Here is a 17,491-nt window from a genome sequence, read left to right on the forward strand (position 1 = left end):
CACCTGATCCTTGTCCCCTTTTATATTTAATTCAGCAATGTTCTCCAATAGCCAAGAGGGTGCTGGTTTCTTCCTTGGTTTAGGGGTGGAAGAGACAGGAGCTCTGGCATAAGGCGGGTTTGAATTCGATTTACTCTCAATTCTCCTTCCTACTTGATCTGCCTTCACCCATTCTCCAATAGCTTCTTCTCTAACACTGTCACTCGCAGAGTCATCTAACAGCTGTTGACAATGTTTGGAATCATATCCTAGAAGCGCGCAGTAGGTGCAGAATGTTCCCAACCTTTTATATCAGAGCCCTATTTCGATCAATTTTTGATTTGGTCCAGTGATCTTCATCGAATCCCTCAACCTCCTATCCCCTTCCACCTCCACATTGGCTTTAATGATTCGAGTTTCTTTCCCTCGCACCTCATATAATCCAACATCAATAACATTTCCAATCTTCATACCAAGTTTTCGTCCAACTTCAATTGTTTTAAACTGTTCTGGCAAGCCCCATATTTGGACCCAAATTGGAAAGGTAGATATAGCATTTTTGCCTTCCATCGGATCTTCCTTCCATCTCACAACATGGAGGGTAAAGTTCTTAAATAGCCAAGGGAAACCTCGTTCAACTCATGCAACGTCCGTATCCTTATCAAAGAAGAACTGAAATTGATTCTTGCTTTTGTCTACGACTCTCAACCCTTCCGGTCTACCCCATATTGCAGTCATAGCCCCTTCCATTGTACCTGTGGAAAAGGTGCGATCAGCAAATATTCTCCCATTCAAACTCCTTAGGCATGCGTGCAAACCTTCAGAGATGTCTTCCTCCTCAAGCACCACCACCTCCTCTGTATTCTCCTTGTCTTCCTCTGCTGTATATTGCTGATTGCCTCCTAATGTATCCATGCTGGTAGAATAAAGGTTGAAAAAACGTTTAGTGTATTGTGATTGTAATTACCAATTGTGTTGGTAAAACCCTATGGGCGATGTTAAGAAACCCTAGCAGAGCACGTAAAACCCTAACAGGGCACAATTTCACTCATAATACAAAATGCTTCTTATGTTCTTGTATTAACTTATGTTGGTTTTATAAATTTTTTAAGGAAAAATTAAAAATATAAAAAGTTTATATAATTTAAATTAAATTTAAAAATAAAACAAACAAATAAATCAAAATCAAGTAATTTGAAGTTTGAATTGAAGTGGTCCTTCCTTGAAAATCGAAACAAGCCTAACAAATTTATCCAACATGTTTTTCGGCCAGCCTCACTTTAGGTTAGTTTATATTTTTACCTGTTATAATATTTAATTTTTGTTTAGGTTAGTTTATAGTTTTACTTGTTATTGTTATGATATTTAATTTAATTTAATATATTTTTAGTTTTGTTAAAGGATTAGATTTTATATTATGAGTTTATGATTAGATTTTTTTTTCGACTTAAAATGAAATCTACAAATACTACTTATTAAACTATTGTAACATTTGTGATAAAGTATAAAATATACAAATAAAATTAAATGAGTCATTTTTTAATGAGGTAAAGTAATTTTTTTAATCGAATTTATCTTATTTTTATTTTGATTTAATTTATTTTTTTATTTTAGTATTTTAAATTGTATATATTCTAGACTTAAGGTTAGTCTAATTTTATTCTCAAGATGCATGAGATTTAATTATTGGAAATAGAAAATAATATCGTGGATGCTATTGTTTGTTTTTTTTTTAAATTTATTTACAAATTATATAAATCAGATTCAAATGTTTTTGTTTGGTAGAATCCGTTCTTTCTCATATTATAATTTTTTATGTATAGAGTTTGATTTTTATATAATAAAATAGAAATAGATATAAGTCGTTCCTATGTAGTGCTACATTAAATTTAGAAACTTAATTAATTAATGTTATACCAATAAATAAGGGATTAATTTCTACATATAAGTGTTTTGTATTTACAAGTTTTACAAGTCTGAACGAAACTCACCCATTAAACGCGTTGTTTGTTACGTGCCTTTTTAACAGAATTTTAAATCAATTAACGCACAAATATATAACTTCCATTTTTCAAAAGATTTCGTTTCTTTTTTCAAATTTCTTGCCAAATTTGTTGGATCTCTCTCATGCATTCTCTTTGTGCTTCGTTTTTTTTTATTTTCATAGTTTCTAAAATCAAGCTTTGAAATCGTTTTGAAAATAATGGAACTTCAAAAATATACCTTACAGAAATACACACAAACGGTTATAGAAAAGATTACAGAAATACACCCAAAGAATTACAGAAATACACCCAAAGGATTTAAGAAATACACCCAAAACAGGGAAGACAGTATATTTCTTCTTGAAATCTTTTAATGTTTTGCTTGTTAAGGATGAGACACATGACAGAGACAATCTAGAAGAAAAACCTAGAAGAACAGTAAAACAATACCTTGAATAATGTTTCTTTCTTTTTTCTGGTGATTTTTGATGGAGATTTGTATTTTTTTTCTTGATTTCTTCTACTCTTCGCGAGGAGTTGGAACGTTTCTGCAGAATCGTAGTAGTTTATTTTGAATGTCCCTTGAATGTTGATGGTTTGCGTTTTGATTGAGGAAGAAGAGGAAGAGTGAACGTGTTGTGGAAGGGGCGCGTGTTTTTTCCTTGATGGTTTGTATTTTGATTGAGGAAGAAGACGAAGAATGAACGTGTTGTTGAAGGAGCGCATGTTTTTTTCTTGGACTTAGAGCAACTTGTATAACTTGTAAGCCAAAAAGACTTAAGGTTAGTTCGCTCTTATTCTCAAGATGTGTCTTGATTATTGTCTTATTGAAAACAGAAAATAATGTGACCAATGCTATTGGTTGTGATTTTTATTTAGAAGTTTATTTACAAATTATATTCATAACTAATTTTTACATTAAATTAGCAATCCTAGTATGGTTGTTATATAGACTTCATTCTTAAAAATTGGAGTTAATGTGCGACTCTAAATCCGACAATATTCAACGCATTTTTTATAGTAAAAATAGGTCGAATTAAATAAACATTTTGTATGACCTCATATTATATATATTTACCAATATAAATTTTTTTTTTCATTATTATTACTCAACATTGCATCAAATAAAAAAATCTTCACATTCTCACCAACATTATAGTTGCCTCGGCAAATAAAGAATTTAATCAAATTTTATTTTATTAAGCTGTTTTAGGATTTGGATCTTTTAAAAAATTTTAATATTTTTCTGGAGTATACATAATTTTATCAAAATAATCTTATTTTTCATGGATATATATAATGGTATAAGATAAATTTCATTTTTATTATGAATATCTTTACTGGCATTTTGAATATTTGTAAACAAAAATAATAATTTATCCATAAACAAAAACCAATTTGCAATAAATCCATACACATTCCTCAACAACTTCTCTTATTATTTTACACCCACCTTCACGCATGTTCCCTGTTCTTTAGCTCCAGTAACCCGCCCTCAATTTTATTTGTTGGCGCACATTCCTTCATCCAAATTACTACCCATTGGCATAACCGGTACTTCCTTGAAAATCCAAGCAAGCATAACAACCCTATTTAACATGTTTTCTGGTGAATCTCAGTTTAGTCTATATATTTTTTTACTTGCTATGGTATTTAATTTTAGTTTAGGTTTGTTTATACTTTTGACTCGTTATGATATTTAATTTAATTTAATATATTTTTAATTTAATTAAAAGATTGGATTTTATATTAGACTTGATGATGATGATATATATAGGTCGAGATGGAGCATAAGAGAACTATAACAACCGATATTACTCTTAACCTTTTTTTATTATTGCATACAGTATCTATTATACCCTTATCACATTATAGTAGATTTAAGTTATTATCGTTAAGCTGTTTCATTTATTTCATGCATTATATATATATATATATATATATATATATATATATATATATATAATGAGTAAACTTGATTTTTTTTTTACTTTTATTTAGTCTTGTATTAACTCATGTTAGTTTTATATTCTTTTAAAGAAAAAATTTAAAATTTAAAAGGTTTATATAATAATTAAATTTAAAAATAAAATCAAAATCAAGTAATTTGATTTGAAGTTTGAATTTCTTCCTAAAAAATCGAAGCAGCCTAAGAACCCTATTGTTTGTGGTTTTTTAAAAAGTTTATTTAAAAGTTTTTTTACAAATTATATTTGTATTTTGTAACTGATTTTCACATTCAACTAACATGGTTGTTATAAAAATCAATAAACTCTCCTTGAAAGCATTAACTTCAATCATCAGGTGCTTGTCTTCTCCCAACAATCATTGCCACGTGAGAGTGATGGAAAAATTGATTAAATCTCTCTTTCAATGCTTCTTTGCACCACGAGTGAGGTAAGTTATATTTTGTTTTTCCATGAAGTAACACAAAACAACACCGAGAATTTTTCCTTTCTCTTTCTCTAAATTATTTTATACTTAATTGTCAGGAAATCTCAAATACGAAGGTCTTGTTTTGCCAGTCTTCCTGTTGATATAATTACTGACATCTTTGTCAGACTTCCCATCAAATCTGTTCTCATTTGTAGATGTGTTTGCAAGTATTGGAACACATTTATTTCTGATCCAAATTTTGCCAAGTTACTCTTTACTTATACACCTCCTGCTATCATGATCCGACGACGCTGTTATTCAAGAATCTTTCATCTTGTTGAATATGACCGAATTGAATGGCATGAAAGGAGAAACAATCTATTCTGCCTCAGTTTGTTTGAAGTCCTGGAACCCAATAATAGTAGCAGCATAAAACTTGATCCTAAATTTGAGATTTTTCTCCCTAATCCCAAATCAATTCAGAGTAAAAGAGTTCCTCCTCTTCATGTGCGTTCTTGTAATGGTCTTTTTTTCATGAGTTCTTCAAAGGAAAGTGACTATTCATTTGTTTGCAACCCAATAACAGGTGAGTTCATAAGACTTCCAAAACAACCTCCAATCTTGACACCCTGCGAGCAAATATCTTGGTATTTTGGTTTTCACCCAAAAACAAACCAATACAAGGTCATGAGAATCCATATCTTTAAACAAGATCATCGTATGGTTGTTGAAATGCACACAGTTGGAACATCGACATGGATAAATATTGAGGTAGATTATCCCAAGCATTTGACATATTTGTTCAAACATCCTACTTATTTTAATGGGGCACTTCATTGGATTGGTATAGATGTTGATAGAAATGCCTCTATATGGGCTTTCGATTTTGACACAGAACAGTTCCAATTCTTCTCTAACACGCCCAAGGGTCAAAGTAAAGGCACCATATTAAAATTCAGGGGTTCTCTTTGCTTCGTGGATTTTAATGAGCTGCTTATCTCAATGTGGATGATGAAAGAATATGGAGTTGGAGAATCTTGGACTCCCATTTTTCTGTATTCCGTAACTACGTCTCAGTTACCTGGTTGCATGGCCTATCTTGATCGTGAAAATCAAGAGTTTATGATTTTTTCCACTCCGTGGTATGATTGCAAGGTTCATGGCAAGTTTCAAGTGCTTTGCCATGTTCCTACCCTTATCCCATTGAAAAATATTATCATCGGAGATAATGTGAAGGTGCAAAATATTTACTTATTGGATAATTTAAGTTGAGTTTTTTGTTAGTCTTTCTACAACTATAATGTTTAATTGTTTTAGATTCACACTATAATGCTTATGTCTTATTTTGATTGCTTAATTATTGTTTTTAGCTACTCAATAGTGTTTGCAAAACTGTTAACAAAATTCCTTTTTCTAATATATTATAATTTAAATTAATTCAATGTAACTTGTAATTTCTATTTTAATTTTATTAGTTTAATTATCTTTAACGAAATAAAATTTTAAATTTTAAATTTTAAAAAATAAAGAACTAAATAATTAAGTTACTAGAATAATTAAATTTGTTTACAGTAATATAAAAGAATGTTTTATAAAAGGCAAAATATGTATTTGTATATAAAATAGTTAATTAGAGACTAATTTTTAATATATTTATAACATAATTAAATAATTATATATTAACTACTGTCGTTTACTACCTGCACATTAAAATTCAATCATCGAATTCATAAAGAATGAGGTACAAGAAATTAAGAGTAAGCGATTCATTACTAAATCAAGAACTAGGCATCAATCTACTATCCTTCCATATTAAGTACATACTCCATAATAATCTGATTTATATAGCTAGATACATATTATTGTAATAATTGCATTATACCGAGTCAAAATAATTAAAAGAAATTAAGGAAGATGTATCTTGATAATTGAGTACCAGAGTAATAGTGCTGGTCGGTGCTAATAAGAGATGGCGTAAAGTCAATCATTTTTTTTAATAATCTTGACCTAGAAAGAAAGAAAAACGAGTTGTTTGTTGGCATAAACAGATTGATTAATTGGTGTTTAATTAATTTAAGGTTTATGTTATGAGATCTACTCTGACGAAAATATCAAAAATATTTTTTTATAATAATATTTATTTAGTCTCACTTTAAAAATATGACTTATATATACAAAAAATAACAATTTAATTAAAAGAAATCATATTATTTAATTATTAGATAAAAATAAAGTTTTTATAATACGTCAAAATCAAATTTTATAATTTATTATTTAATAATAAAACAAAGGGTCCATCTACTGTACAGATGCATCTTTGTACAGATTTATAGATTTAAAAAACGTATCACTAAAAAGTGTTGCTTAAAGAGAAAGTGTTACCCTTAATCGTTAACTTGGCTCTGATACCAATTTTTTTTACTTTGGCAATTTTTTAACTTCGGCTTTTCTTTCAATTTCTTTTTCGAAATTTCTATTAACTCTCAATTTTTTAACTTCCAATTTTTTTTACTTCGGCAATTTTTTAACTTCGGCTTTTCTTTCAATTTCTTTTTCGAAATTTCTATTAACTCTCAATTTTTTAACTTCGGCTTTTCTTTCAATTTCTTTTTCGAAATTTCTATTAACTCTTTATATTTTACTTTGAATAAGTTTATAATTTATATAGGTGCTTTATTTAAAGGATTTTGATAAAAAGTATTGACCATTTCTACTATTTCTCTTGCAGTTATTACTAGTCTTTGATGTTTTGATTTATAACTTTTCAATCTTGTTTTAATTTATAATATTCTTTTTTGCATGGATTATTATATATGAAATCTTTTATCTGTTTGTCTTTTTCTTTAATATAATTTCTCAAATCCTCAATAACTTCTTTTATTTCTACACTTTCTCCTGTTTCTAAATATCTGTTTAATTTTTCAATTTCATTCTCCATTTTTTTCTTTCAACAGCTTTAATTCTTTTAAGTCATAATATGGTTTTTCAGTCATTTATAAATTTTTTAAGTTTAATTCCAACTTGTTTATATTTATTCTTATTTCTATCATTTTTATTATAAGATCATCAATTTCAATCTGAAGATTGTTTAATTTCCTTTTATACTCCTTTATTTTACCTTTTAATTTTTTCGTCCTATTTCTTTTTATTTTATTTTCTGATTTTTCAATCTTTTTATGCTTCATTATTTATTTTAAAATTTCTGCAAACTCTATCATTGATTCATCACTATTTTCTAGAGATTCTATTAATTTCTCTAGCTTTTCAACTTCTCTTTTCAACTTGTCATAGATTATTTTTAGGGCTTCAAATGCTCTTTGATTTATTTCAGAAAACTGTAAATAATTCAAATGATTTTTTCTTTCAAATAGCTCTTGTTTCTTGTCTTGATAAGTTACATATATTTCTTCTTTATTTATTGTCATAATTTAGTGTTTAGGGTTTCATTTAATTTTTCGACCTTTTTTGTTAGTTCTTTTATTTCAGAATTTTCTTCTTTAATTTTTAACTTAGATAAACTTAAAGGGCTATTAATTTTAGATTCTCTTATTTGAAAATTCGATGAAACTAATTTTTCTGATGGTTCTTTTAATAATAGAACTGGGTTTTCAATAGCTTTATATTTTGGTATTTCTGTTTTTACAATTTTCTGAAATAATTCATCAACATAAATTCTTTCTCTGTTTTTAAATATTATACTATGATGGCTGGTGCACGAAATTGCAATAACACTTTTTGCAATCCCGCACAACTAACCAGCAAGTGCACTGGGTCGTCCAAGTAATACCTTGCGTGAGCAATGGTCGATCCCACGGAGATTGTCGGCTTGAAGCAAGCTATGGTTATCTTGTAAATCTTAGTCAGGAGATCAGAAAAGATCAGGATTGATTGTGAAAAGCAAAAGAACATGTAATGGTTACTTGTATTGCAGTAATGGAGAATGGGTTGAGGTTTGGAGATGCTCCATCTTCTGAATCTCTGCTTTCTTACTGTCTTCTTCATCAAACACGCAAGTCTCCTTCCATGGCAAGCTCGTATAGGGTTTCACTGTTGTCAGCAGCTACCTCCCATCCGCGCAGTGAAAGCTAATGCACGCACTCTGTCACAGGGCTGCCAATCACCGGTTTGGTTCCCTCCTCTACCGGAATAGAATCACTCTTTTGCGTCTGTCACTAACGCCCAGTAGATTACAGGTTTGAAGCACGTCACAGTCATTCAATCATTGAATCCTACTCAGAATACCACAGACAAGGTTTAGACCTTCCGGATTCTCTTGAATGCTGCCATCAGGTCCTGCCTATACCACGAAGATTCCGATTAAAGAACCCAAGAGATAACTACTCAATCTAAGATAGAACAGAGGTGGTTGTCAGGCACATGTTCATAGTTGAGAATGATGATGATTGTCACGGATCATCACATTCATCCGGGTTAAGAACAAGTATTATCTTGGAATGGAAGCAAGTATGATTGAATAAGAAACAGTAGTAATTGCATTAATCCATCAAGACACAGCAGAGCTCCTCACCCCCAACCATGGGGTTTAGAGACTCATACTGTGGAAGAAAACGTGTAAAATGTCATAAGGTTGCATAAGGTACTGGTTACAAAGTCAAAAGGTCCTATATGTAGTAAACTAGTATCCTAAGGTTTACAGAAATGAGTAAATGACAGAAAAATCCACTTCCGGGCCCACTTGGTGTGTGCTTGGGCTGAGCATTGAAGCTTTTATGTGTAGAGACGTTTTCTGGAGTTAAACGCCAGCTTTCATGCCAGTTTGGGCGTTTAACTCCAATTTTTATGCCAGTTCCGGCGTTTAACGCTGGAATTTCTGTAGGTGACTTTGAGCGCCGGTTTGGGCCATCAAATCTTGGGCAAAGTATGGACTATTATATATTGCTGGAAAGCCCAGGATGTCTACTTTCCAATGCCGTTGAGAGCGCGCCATTTGGGCTTCTGTGGCTCCAGAAAATCCGCTTCGAGTGCAGGAAGGTCAGAATCCAACAGCATCTGCAGTCCATTTTGGTCTCTGGATCAGATTTTTGCTCAGGACCCTCAATTTCAGTCAGAAAATACCTGAAATCACAGAAAAACACACAAACTCATAGTAAAGTCCAAAAAAGTGAATTTTAATTAAAAACTAATAAAAATATACTAAAAACTAACTAAAAGATACCAAAAACCTACTAAAAACAATGCCAAAAAGCATACAAATTATCCGCTCATCACAACACCAAACTTAAATTGTTGCTTGTCCCCAAGCAACTGAAAATCAAAATAGGATAAAAAGAAGAGAATATACTATAGACTCCAAAATATCAAAGAAACATAGCTCCAATTAGATGAGCGGGACTAGTAGCTTTTTGCCTCCGAACAGTTTTGGCATCTCACTCTATCCTTTGAAGTTCAGAATGATTAGCATCTATAAGAACTCAGAACTCAGATAATGTTATTGATTCTCCTAGTTAAGTATATTGATTCTTGAACATAGCCAGTGTATGAGTCTTGGCTGTGGCCCAAAGCACTCTGTCTTCCAGTATTACCACCGGATACATACATGCCACAGACACATAATTGGGTGAACCTTTTTGGATTGTGACTCAGCTTTGCTAAAGTCCCCAATTAGAGGTGTCCAGGGTTCTTAAGCACACTCTTATTGCTTTGGATCACCACTTTATTCCTTTTCTTTTTCTTTTTCTTTCTTTCTTTTTTTTTTCGAAATATTTTTTTTTTCCACTGCTTTTTCTTGCTTCAAGAATCAAATTGATGATTTTTCAGATCCTCAATAACAGTTCTCTTTCTCCTCATTCTTTCAAGAGCCAACAAATTTAACATTCTTAAAACAACAAATTCAAAAGACATATGCACTGTTCAAGCATTCATTCAGAAAACAAAAAGTATTGTCACCACATCAAACTAATTCAACTAGTTTCAGAGATAAATTTCGAAATCCTGTACTTCTTGTTCTTTTGTGATTAAAGCATTTTTCTTTCAAGAGAGGTGATGGATTCATAGGACATTCATAGCTTTAAGGCATAAACTCAAATTTTATTAATTATTAACTAAGAACAAGACTCAAATATAGATAAAAATAAAGATAGGAATGGAAAACAAGACAAGAAAAACGAAAAAAAAAAAATTAGGCTCCTAATGATAGAGGTGTTCACAGAGTTAGGACTCAACAACCTTGATTTTGAGAAGTGGATGCTCCCTCAGCTTGAGAGGAGAGCTTTTGGCGTTTCATCTCTTGGATTTCATGCCCCTGCTTCTCTTGTTCCTTCAGCAATTTGCAGAGCATGAAGTTCTGATTCTGCTGTTCTTCCTTCAGTTGCTCCATAGTCTCTTGCAACTTATTAATAGATGCTTCTAGGCTGGACCAGTAGTCAATTCTTGGGAATTCAGGGAGGAATTCATGCGCCCTCTTTTTGATAGAGTTGTCTTGTACTTGTCCTTCCATTGACTTCTTGGTGATTGGATGCTCAATGGGTATGAACTCATCTACTCCCATCTTCACCCCAGCCTCTTTACAGAGCAAGGAAATCAAGCTTGGATAAGCCAATTTGGCTTCAGTGAAATTCTTATTTGCAATTGTGTAGATCTCACAAGCAATCACATGATGAACCTCCACCTCTTTTCCAAGCATAATGCAATGAATCATCACTGCTCTCTTGATGGTGACCTCAGAACGGTTGCTAGTGGGCAATATGGAACGCCCAATGAAGTCTAGCCAACCTCTAGCAATTGGCTTGAGGTCTCCCCTCTTGAGTTGGTTTGGGACACCCTTAGAATTGGTTATCCACTTAGTTCCAGGGAGGCATATGTCCTCTAGAATTTGATCCAACCCTTTATCTACTCTCACCATCCTTCTATTGAAGGAATCAGGATCATCTTGTAGTTGAGGCAACTTGAAGATTTCTCTTATTTTGTCTAGATGGAAGTATATAACTTTTCCTCTGACCATGGTTCTGTGGGTATGGTAAGCGGTTCCAGTCATTCTCTGCTTATCTGTCAGCCACAGATTTGAGTAGAATTCCTGAACCATGTTCCTTCCAACCTTTGTCTCAGGATTGGTTAGAACTTCCCATCCTCTGTTTCGAATTTGCTCTTGGATCCCCGGATATTCATCTTCTTTCAGATTAAATTTAACTTTCGGGATCACTGACCTCAGGCCCATTATTTTATGATAATGGTCTTCATGTTCTTTGGTTAAGAACTTTTCTTCATTCCAAAGATTCTTTGGATTATTCTCTTTCTTGCCTCTTAAATTGGTTTGTTTTCCCTTAGGAGCCATGATATTGATGAATCTTGGCTTAGTGATCACGGAAAAGCACACCAAACTTAGAGGTTTGCTTGTCCTCAAGCAAAAGGAAAGAGAGAAGAGAGGGGGAGGAAGAGAAAATTTGAATGGTGTGGTTGGAAGAGGGTAACAATCGTGTATTTATAAGGTGGGGAGGGGAGTTTTCGAAAAAAAAGGAGTTTGAAAGAAGATTTGAGCAGATATGAAAAGAAATTGAGAAAAGGGTGAGTTTTTGAAGAAGATTTGTGATTAATTTGAAATAAATTTGAAGAATGGTTTTGATTTGTGAAGATTTGAAAGTGATTGATGAAAGATTGAAGTGCATTTATGTAGAAGAGTATGGTTAAAAAGAGGAAAGTTTGAAAAAAATTGAGTTGAAAACAAAAATGTGGTTCCCCCACCTTTCTGGCGTTAAACGCCCAGAATGGCACCCATTCTGGCGTTTAACGCCCAATTGCTACCCTTTTTGGGCGTTTAACGCCCAGCCAGGTGCCCTGGCTGGCGTTAAACGCCAGAAAACCTTTGTCACTGGGCGTTTTTTCAAAACGCCCAGGACGCTGCACACCTGGCGTTAAACGCCCAGAATGGTGCCCATTCTGGCGTTTAACGCCCAGAATGGTACCATTACTGGCGTTAAACGCCCAGAATGGTGCCCATTCTGGCGTTTAACGCCCAAAATGCCCCTTACTGGCGTTTTTTCGCCAGTAAGCTCATTTTCTCTGCTTTTTGAGCTGAATCCTTCTGTAACTCTGTGAATACCTTCATTTTTGATACTTGCCTCTGTAAGAACTAATCATACAACTTTCTAATGACTGGGTTGCCTCCCAGCAAGCGCTTCTTTACTGTCCTTAGCTGGACTTTCACTGAGAATCACTCAAGCCTTAGTTTTGAGCACTCCTGCTCAAAATTTCCTTCAAGATAGTGCTTGATTCTCTGTCCATTAACAATGAACTTTTTGTCAGAATCAGTATCCTGAAGCTCAACATACCCATATGGGGAGACTCCTGTAATCACATACGGACCCCTCCACCGGGATTTGAGTTTTCCTGGAAACAGTTTGAGCCTGGAGTTGAAGAGCATAACTTTTTGTCCTGGCTCAAAGACTCTGGTTGACAATCTCTTGTCATGCCACTTCTTTGCCTTTTCCTTATAAATTTTTGCATTCTCAAAGGCATTGAGTCTGAACTCTTCTAGCTCATTTAGCTGGAGCAATCTTTTCTCACCAGCTAACTGTGCATCCATGTTTAGGAATCTGGTAGCCCAGTAGGCTTTGTGTTCCAGTTCCACAGGCAAATGGCAGGCCTTCCCATACACCAATTGGTATGGAGAGGTGCCTATAGGAGTCTTGAATGCTGTTCTGTATGCCCACAGAGCATCATCCAAGCTTTTTGCCCAATCCTTTCTTCGGGCCATCACAGTCCGTTCCAGGATTCTTTTTAGTTCTCTGTTAGAGACCTCTGCTTGCCCATTTGTCTGTGGATGATACGGAGTTGCCACTTTATGGCTGATTCCATATCTAACCATAGCAGAGTATAGCTGTTTATTGCAGAAATGAGTGCCCCCATCACTGATTAGCACTCTGGGGACGCCAAACCTGCTGAAAATGTTTTTCTGGAGGAATTTCAGCACGGTCTTGGTATCATTAGTGGGTGTAGCAATTGCCTCTACCCACTTAGATACATAGTCCACTGCCACCAGAATGTAAGTGTTTGAGTATGATGGTGGGAATGGCCCCATGAAGTCAATTCCCCATACATCAAACAACTCTATCTCTAATATCCCTTGTTGAGGCATGGCATATCCGTGAGGCAGATTACCAGCTCTTTGGCAACTGTCACAGTTACGCACAAACTCTCGGGAATCTTTATAGAGAGTAGGCCAGTAGAAGCCACACTGGAGGACTTTAGTGGCTGTTCGCTCACTTCCAAAATGTCCTCCATACTGTGATCCATGGCAGTGCCATAGGATCCTCTGTGCTTCTTCTCTGGGTACACACCTGCGGATCACTCCGTCAGCACATCTCTTAAAGAGATATGGTTCATCCCAAAGGTAGTACTTGGCATCTGAAATTAATTTCTTTCTCTGCATGTAACTGTACTCTTTGGGTATGAACCTCACAGCTTTATAGTTTGCAATGTCTGCAAACCATGGAGCTTCCTGAATGGCAAATAATTGCTCATCTGGGAAAGTCTCAGAAATCTCAGTAGAAGGGAGGGACGCCCCAACTACTGGCTCTATTCTGGACAGATGATCAGCTACCTGATTTTCTGTCCCTTTTCTGTCTCTTATTTCTATATCAAACTCTTGCAGAAGCAACACCCATCTGATAAGCCTGGGCTTTGAATCCTGCTTTGTGAGTAAGTATTTAAGAGCAGCATGGTCAGTGTACACAATCACCTTTGATCCCACTAAGTAGGATCTAAACTTGTCAATGGCATAGACCACTGCAAGTAATTCTTTCTCTGTGGTTGTGTAATTCTTCTGTGCATCATTTAGAACACGGCTAGCATAGTAAATGACATGCAGAAGTTTGTTATGCCTCTGTCCCAACACTGCACCAATGGCATGATCACTGGCATCACACATTAATTCAAATGGTAATGCCCAATCTGGTGCAGAGATAACTGGTGCTGTGACCAGCTTAGCTTTCAGGGTCTCAAATGCCTGCAGACACTCATTATCAAAGATAAATGGAGTGTCAGCAGCTAGCAGGTTACTCAGAGGTTTGGCAATTTTCGAAAAATCCTTAATAAACCTTCTGTAGAATCCTGCATGCCCAAGAAAGCTTCTGATTGCCTTAACATTGGCAGGTGGTGGTAATTTTTCAATTACCTCTACCTTTGCCTTATCCACCTCTATTCCCCTGCTTGAAATTTTGTGCCCAAGGACAATTCCTTCAGTCACCATAAAGTGACATTTCTCCCAGTTTAAAACCAGGTTAGTCTCTTGGCATCTTTTCAGGACAAGTGATAGGTGGTCAAGACAGGAGCTAAATGAGTCTCCATATACTGAAAAGTCATCCATGAAGACTTCCAGAAATTTCTCTACCATATCTGAGAAGATAGAGAGCATGCACCTCTGAAAGGTTGCAGGTGCATTGCACAGACCAAAAGGCATTCTTCTATAGGCAAACACGCCTGAAGGGCAGGTGAATGCTGTTTTCTCTTGGTCCTGAGGGTCTACTGCAATTTGGTTGTAGCCTGAATAGCCATCCAAAAAGCAGTAGAAATCATGACCAGCTAGTCTTTCTAGCATTTGGTCTATGAATGGTAAAGGAAAATGATCCTTTCTGGTGGCTGTATTGAGCCTTCTGTAGTCAATACACATGCGCCACCCTGTGACTGTCCTTGTGGGAACCAGTTCATTTTTTTCATTATGAACCACTGTCATGCCTCCCTTTTTGGGAACAACTTGGACAGGGCTCACCCAGGGGCTATCAGAAATAGGATAAATAATCCCAGCCTCTAGTAATTTAGTGACCTCTTTCTGCACCACCTCCTTCATGGCAGGATTTAGCCTCCTCTGTGGTTGAACCACTGGTTTGGCATTATCCTCCAACAGGATCTTGTGCATGCATCTAGCTGGGCTAATACCCTTGAGATCACTTATGGACCACCCAAGAGCTGTCTTGTGTGTCCTTAGCACTTTAATCAGTGCTTCCTCTTCCTGTGAATTTAAAGCAGAGCTTATAATCACTGGAAAAGTGTCACCCTCTCCTAGAAATGCATATTTCAGAGATGGCGGCAGAGGTTTGAGTTCAGGTTTGGGAGGTTTATCCCCTTCCTGAGGAATTTTCGAAAATTCCTTTACTTCCTCTTGTTCTTCTTGATCAGGTTGAGCATCTTTGAAGATGTCCTCAAGCTCTGATTCTAGGCTTTCAGCCATATTGATCTCTTCTACCAGAGAATCAATAATGTCAACGTCCATGCAGTCCTCTTGTGTGTCTGGATGCTGCATAGCTTTTACAGCATTCAACTTGAACTCCTCCTCATTGACTCTCAAGGTTACTTCCCCCTTTTGTACATCAATGAGAGTTCGTCCAGTTGCTAGGAAAGGTCTTCCTAGAATGAGAGTTGCACTCTTGTGCTCCTCCATTTCCAGCACCACAAAGTCAGTTGGAAAGGCAAATGGCCCAACCTTGACAATCATGTCCTCTATTATGCCTGATGGGTGTTTAATGGAGCCATCAGCAAGTTGGAGGCATATCCTGGTTGGTTTGACTTCTCCAATCAACCCAAGCTTTCTGACAGTGGATGCAGGTATTAGATTGATGCTTGCTTCAAGATCACATAAAGCTATCTTGGTGCAAGTGCCTTCCAATGTGCATGGTATCAGAAAGCTTCCAGGATCTTGAAGCTTCTCTGGTAAGCTTTTTAGAATGACTGCACTGCATTCTTCAGTGAGAAACACTTTTTCAGTTTCTCTCCAATCCTTCTTATGGCTTAAAATTTCTTTCATGAATTTAGCATAAGAAGGTATTTGCTCAAGTGCCTCTGCAAACGGAATCTTTATTTCAAGAGTCCTTAAATAGTCTGCAAAGCGGGCAAATTGCTTATCCTGTTCCGCTTTGCGGAGTTTCTGAGGATAAGGCATCTTGGCTTGATATTCTTCAACCTTAGATGCTGCAGGTTTATTCCTTACAGAAGTGGTTGAAGAAGCTTTGTTAGAGGGATAATTATCAGCACTCTCAGGTGTCTGATCCTCCTTGGGCGTTTGGACGCCAGGAATGGGTGAAGTTTGGGCGTTAAACGCCAACTTCCCTTCCTTTTCTGGCGTTTGAACGCCAGAACTGGGCAAGGAATGGGCGTTTAACGCCAGCTTTCCTTCCCTTTCTGGCGTTTGAACGCCAATATTCCTCTCTGGGCTCTCAATGTCCTTAGAGGGATTTTGAACAGTGGGTTGGTTGTCCTCTTTCACTTGTTCTTTGTTTGGCTTTTTACTCTTTTGAACAGTGTTATTCAAGGTCTTCCCACTCCTCAATTGAACTGCTTGACACTCCTCTGTTATCTGTTTAGATATTTGCTGTTTTGCTTGATTCAACTGTAGTTCTATGCTCTTATTAGCAGCTTTAGTTTCATGGAGCATCTCTTTAAATTCTGCTAACTGTTCTGTCATCAGGAGCAGTTGTTGATTAAGCTCATTCATCTGTTCCTGAGGATTAGGATCAGTGACTAATGCCATGACCTTCTCCTTTGGAACGAACTCATTGCTAGAATATAAGTATTGGTTTCTAGCAACAGTGTCTATAAGCTCTTGAGCTTCTTCAATTGTCTTCCTCATATGTATGGATCCACCAGCTGAGTGGTCTAAAGACATCTGAGCTTTTTCTGTAAGCCCATAGTAGAAGATGTCTAACTGTACCCACTCTGAAAACATTTCAGAGGGGCATTTTCTGAGCATACCTCTATACCTCCCCCAGGCATCATAAAGAGATTCATTATCCTCTTGTTTAAAGCCTTGGATGTCCAGCCTTAGCTGTGTCATCCTTTTTGGAGGGTAAAAATGATTCAGGAATTTTTCTGATAACTGTTTCCATGTCTTTATGCTTGCTGTAGGTTGGTTATTCAACCATCTTTTTGCTTGATCTTTTACAGCAAATGGAAACAGTAACAGTCTGTAGACATCCTGATCTACCTCTTTATCATGTATTGTGTCAGCAATTTGTAAGAACTGTGCCAGAAACTCAGTAGGTTCTTCCTCTGGAAGACCGGAATACTGGCAATTTTGCTGCACTATGATAATGAGTTGAGGGTTTAGCTCAAAGCTGCTTGCTTTGATGGGAGGTACACAGATGCTACTCCCATATGCAGCTGTACTGGGGTTGGCATAGGACCCCAGAGTCCTTCTGGACTGG

At 35.6% G+C, this 17,491-nt stretch overlaps 1 protein-coding gene across 1 annotated transcript in view; it reads left to right on the top strand.

Annotated features, from left to right (window-relative positions):
- Positions 1-4,308: 4,308 nt before the first annotated feature.
- Positions 4,309-17,491, top strand: part of LOC130933687 (putative F-box protein At1g46984) — a 28,913-nt gene continuing 15,730 nt past the window's right edge. Inside the window, exons 1-3 of the mRNA XM_057863309.1 lie at positions 4,309-4,361; positions 4,457-5,576; positions 5,658-5,734. Coding sequence (XP_057719292.1) covers positions 4,309-4,361; positions 4,457-5,576; positions 5,658-5,734 — 1,250 coding nt within the window. The remainder of the gene's footprint in view (positions 4,362-4,456; positions 5,577-5,657; positions 5,735-17,491) is intronic.

This window comes from Arachis stenosperma, chromosome 6 (assembly GCF_014773155.1).
Source record: "Arachis stenosperma cultivar V10309 chromosome 6, arast.V10309.gnm1.PFL2, whole genome shotgun sequence".
NCBI lineage: Eukaryota > Viridiplantae > Streptophyta > Magnoliopsida > Fabales > Fabaceae > Arachis > Arachis stenosperma.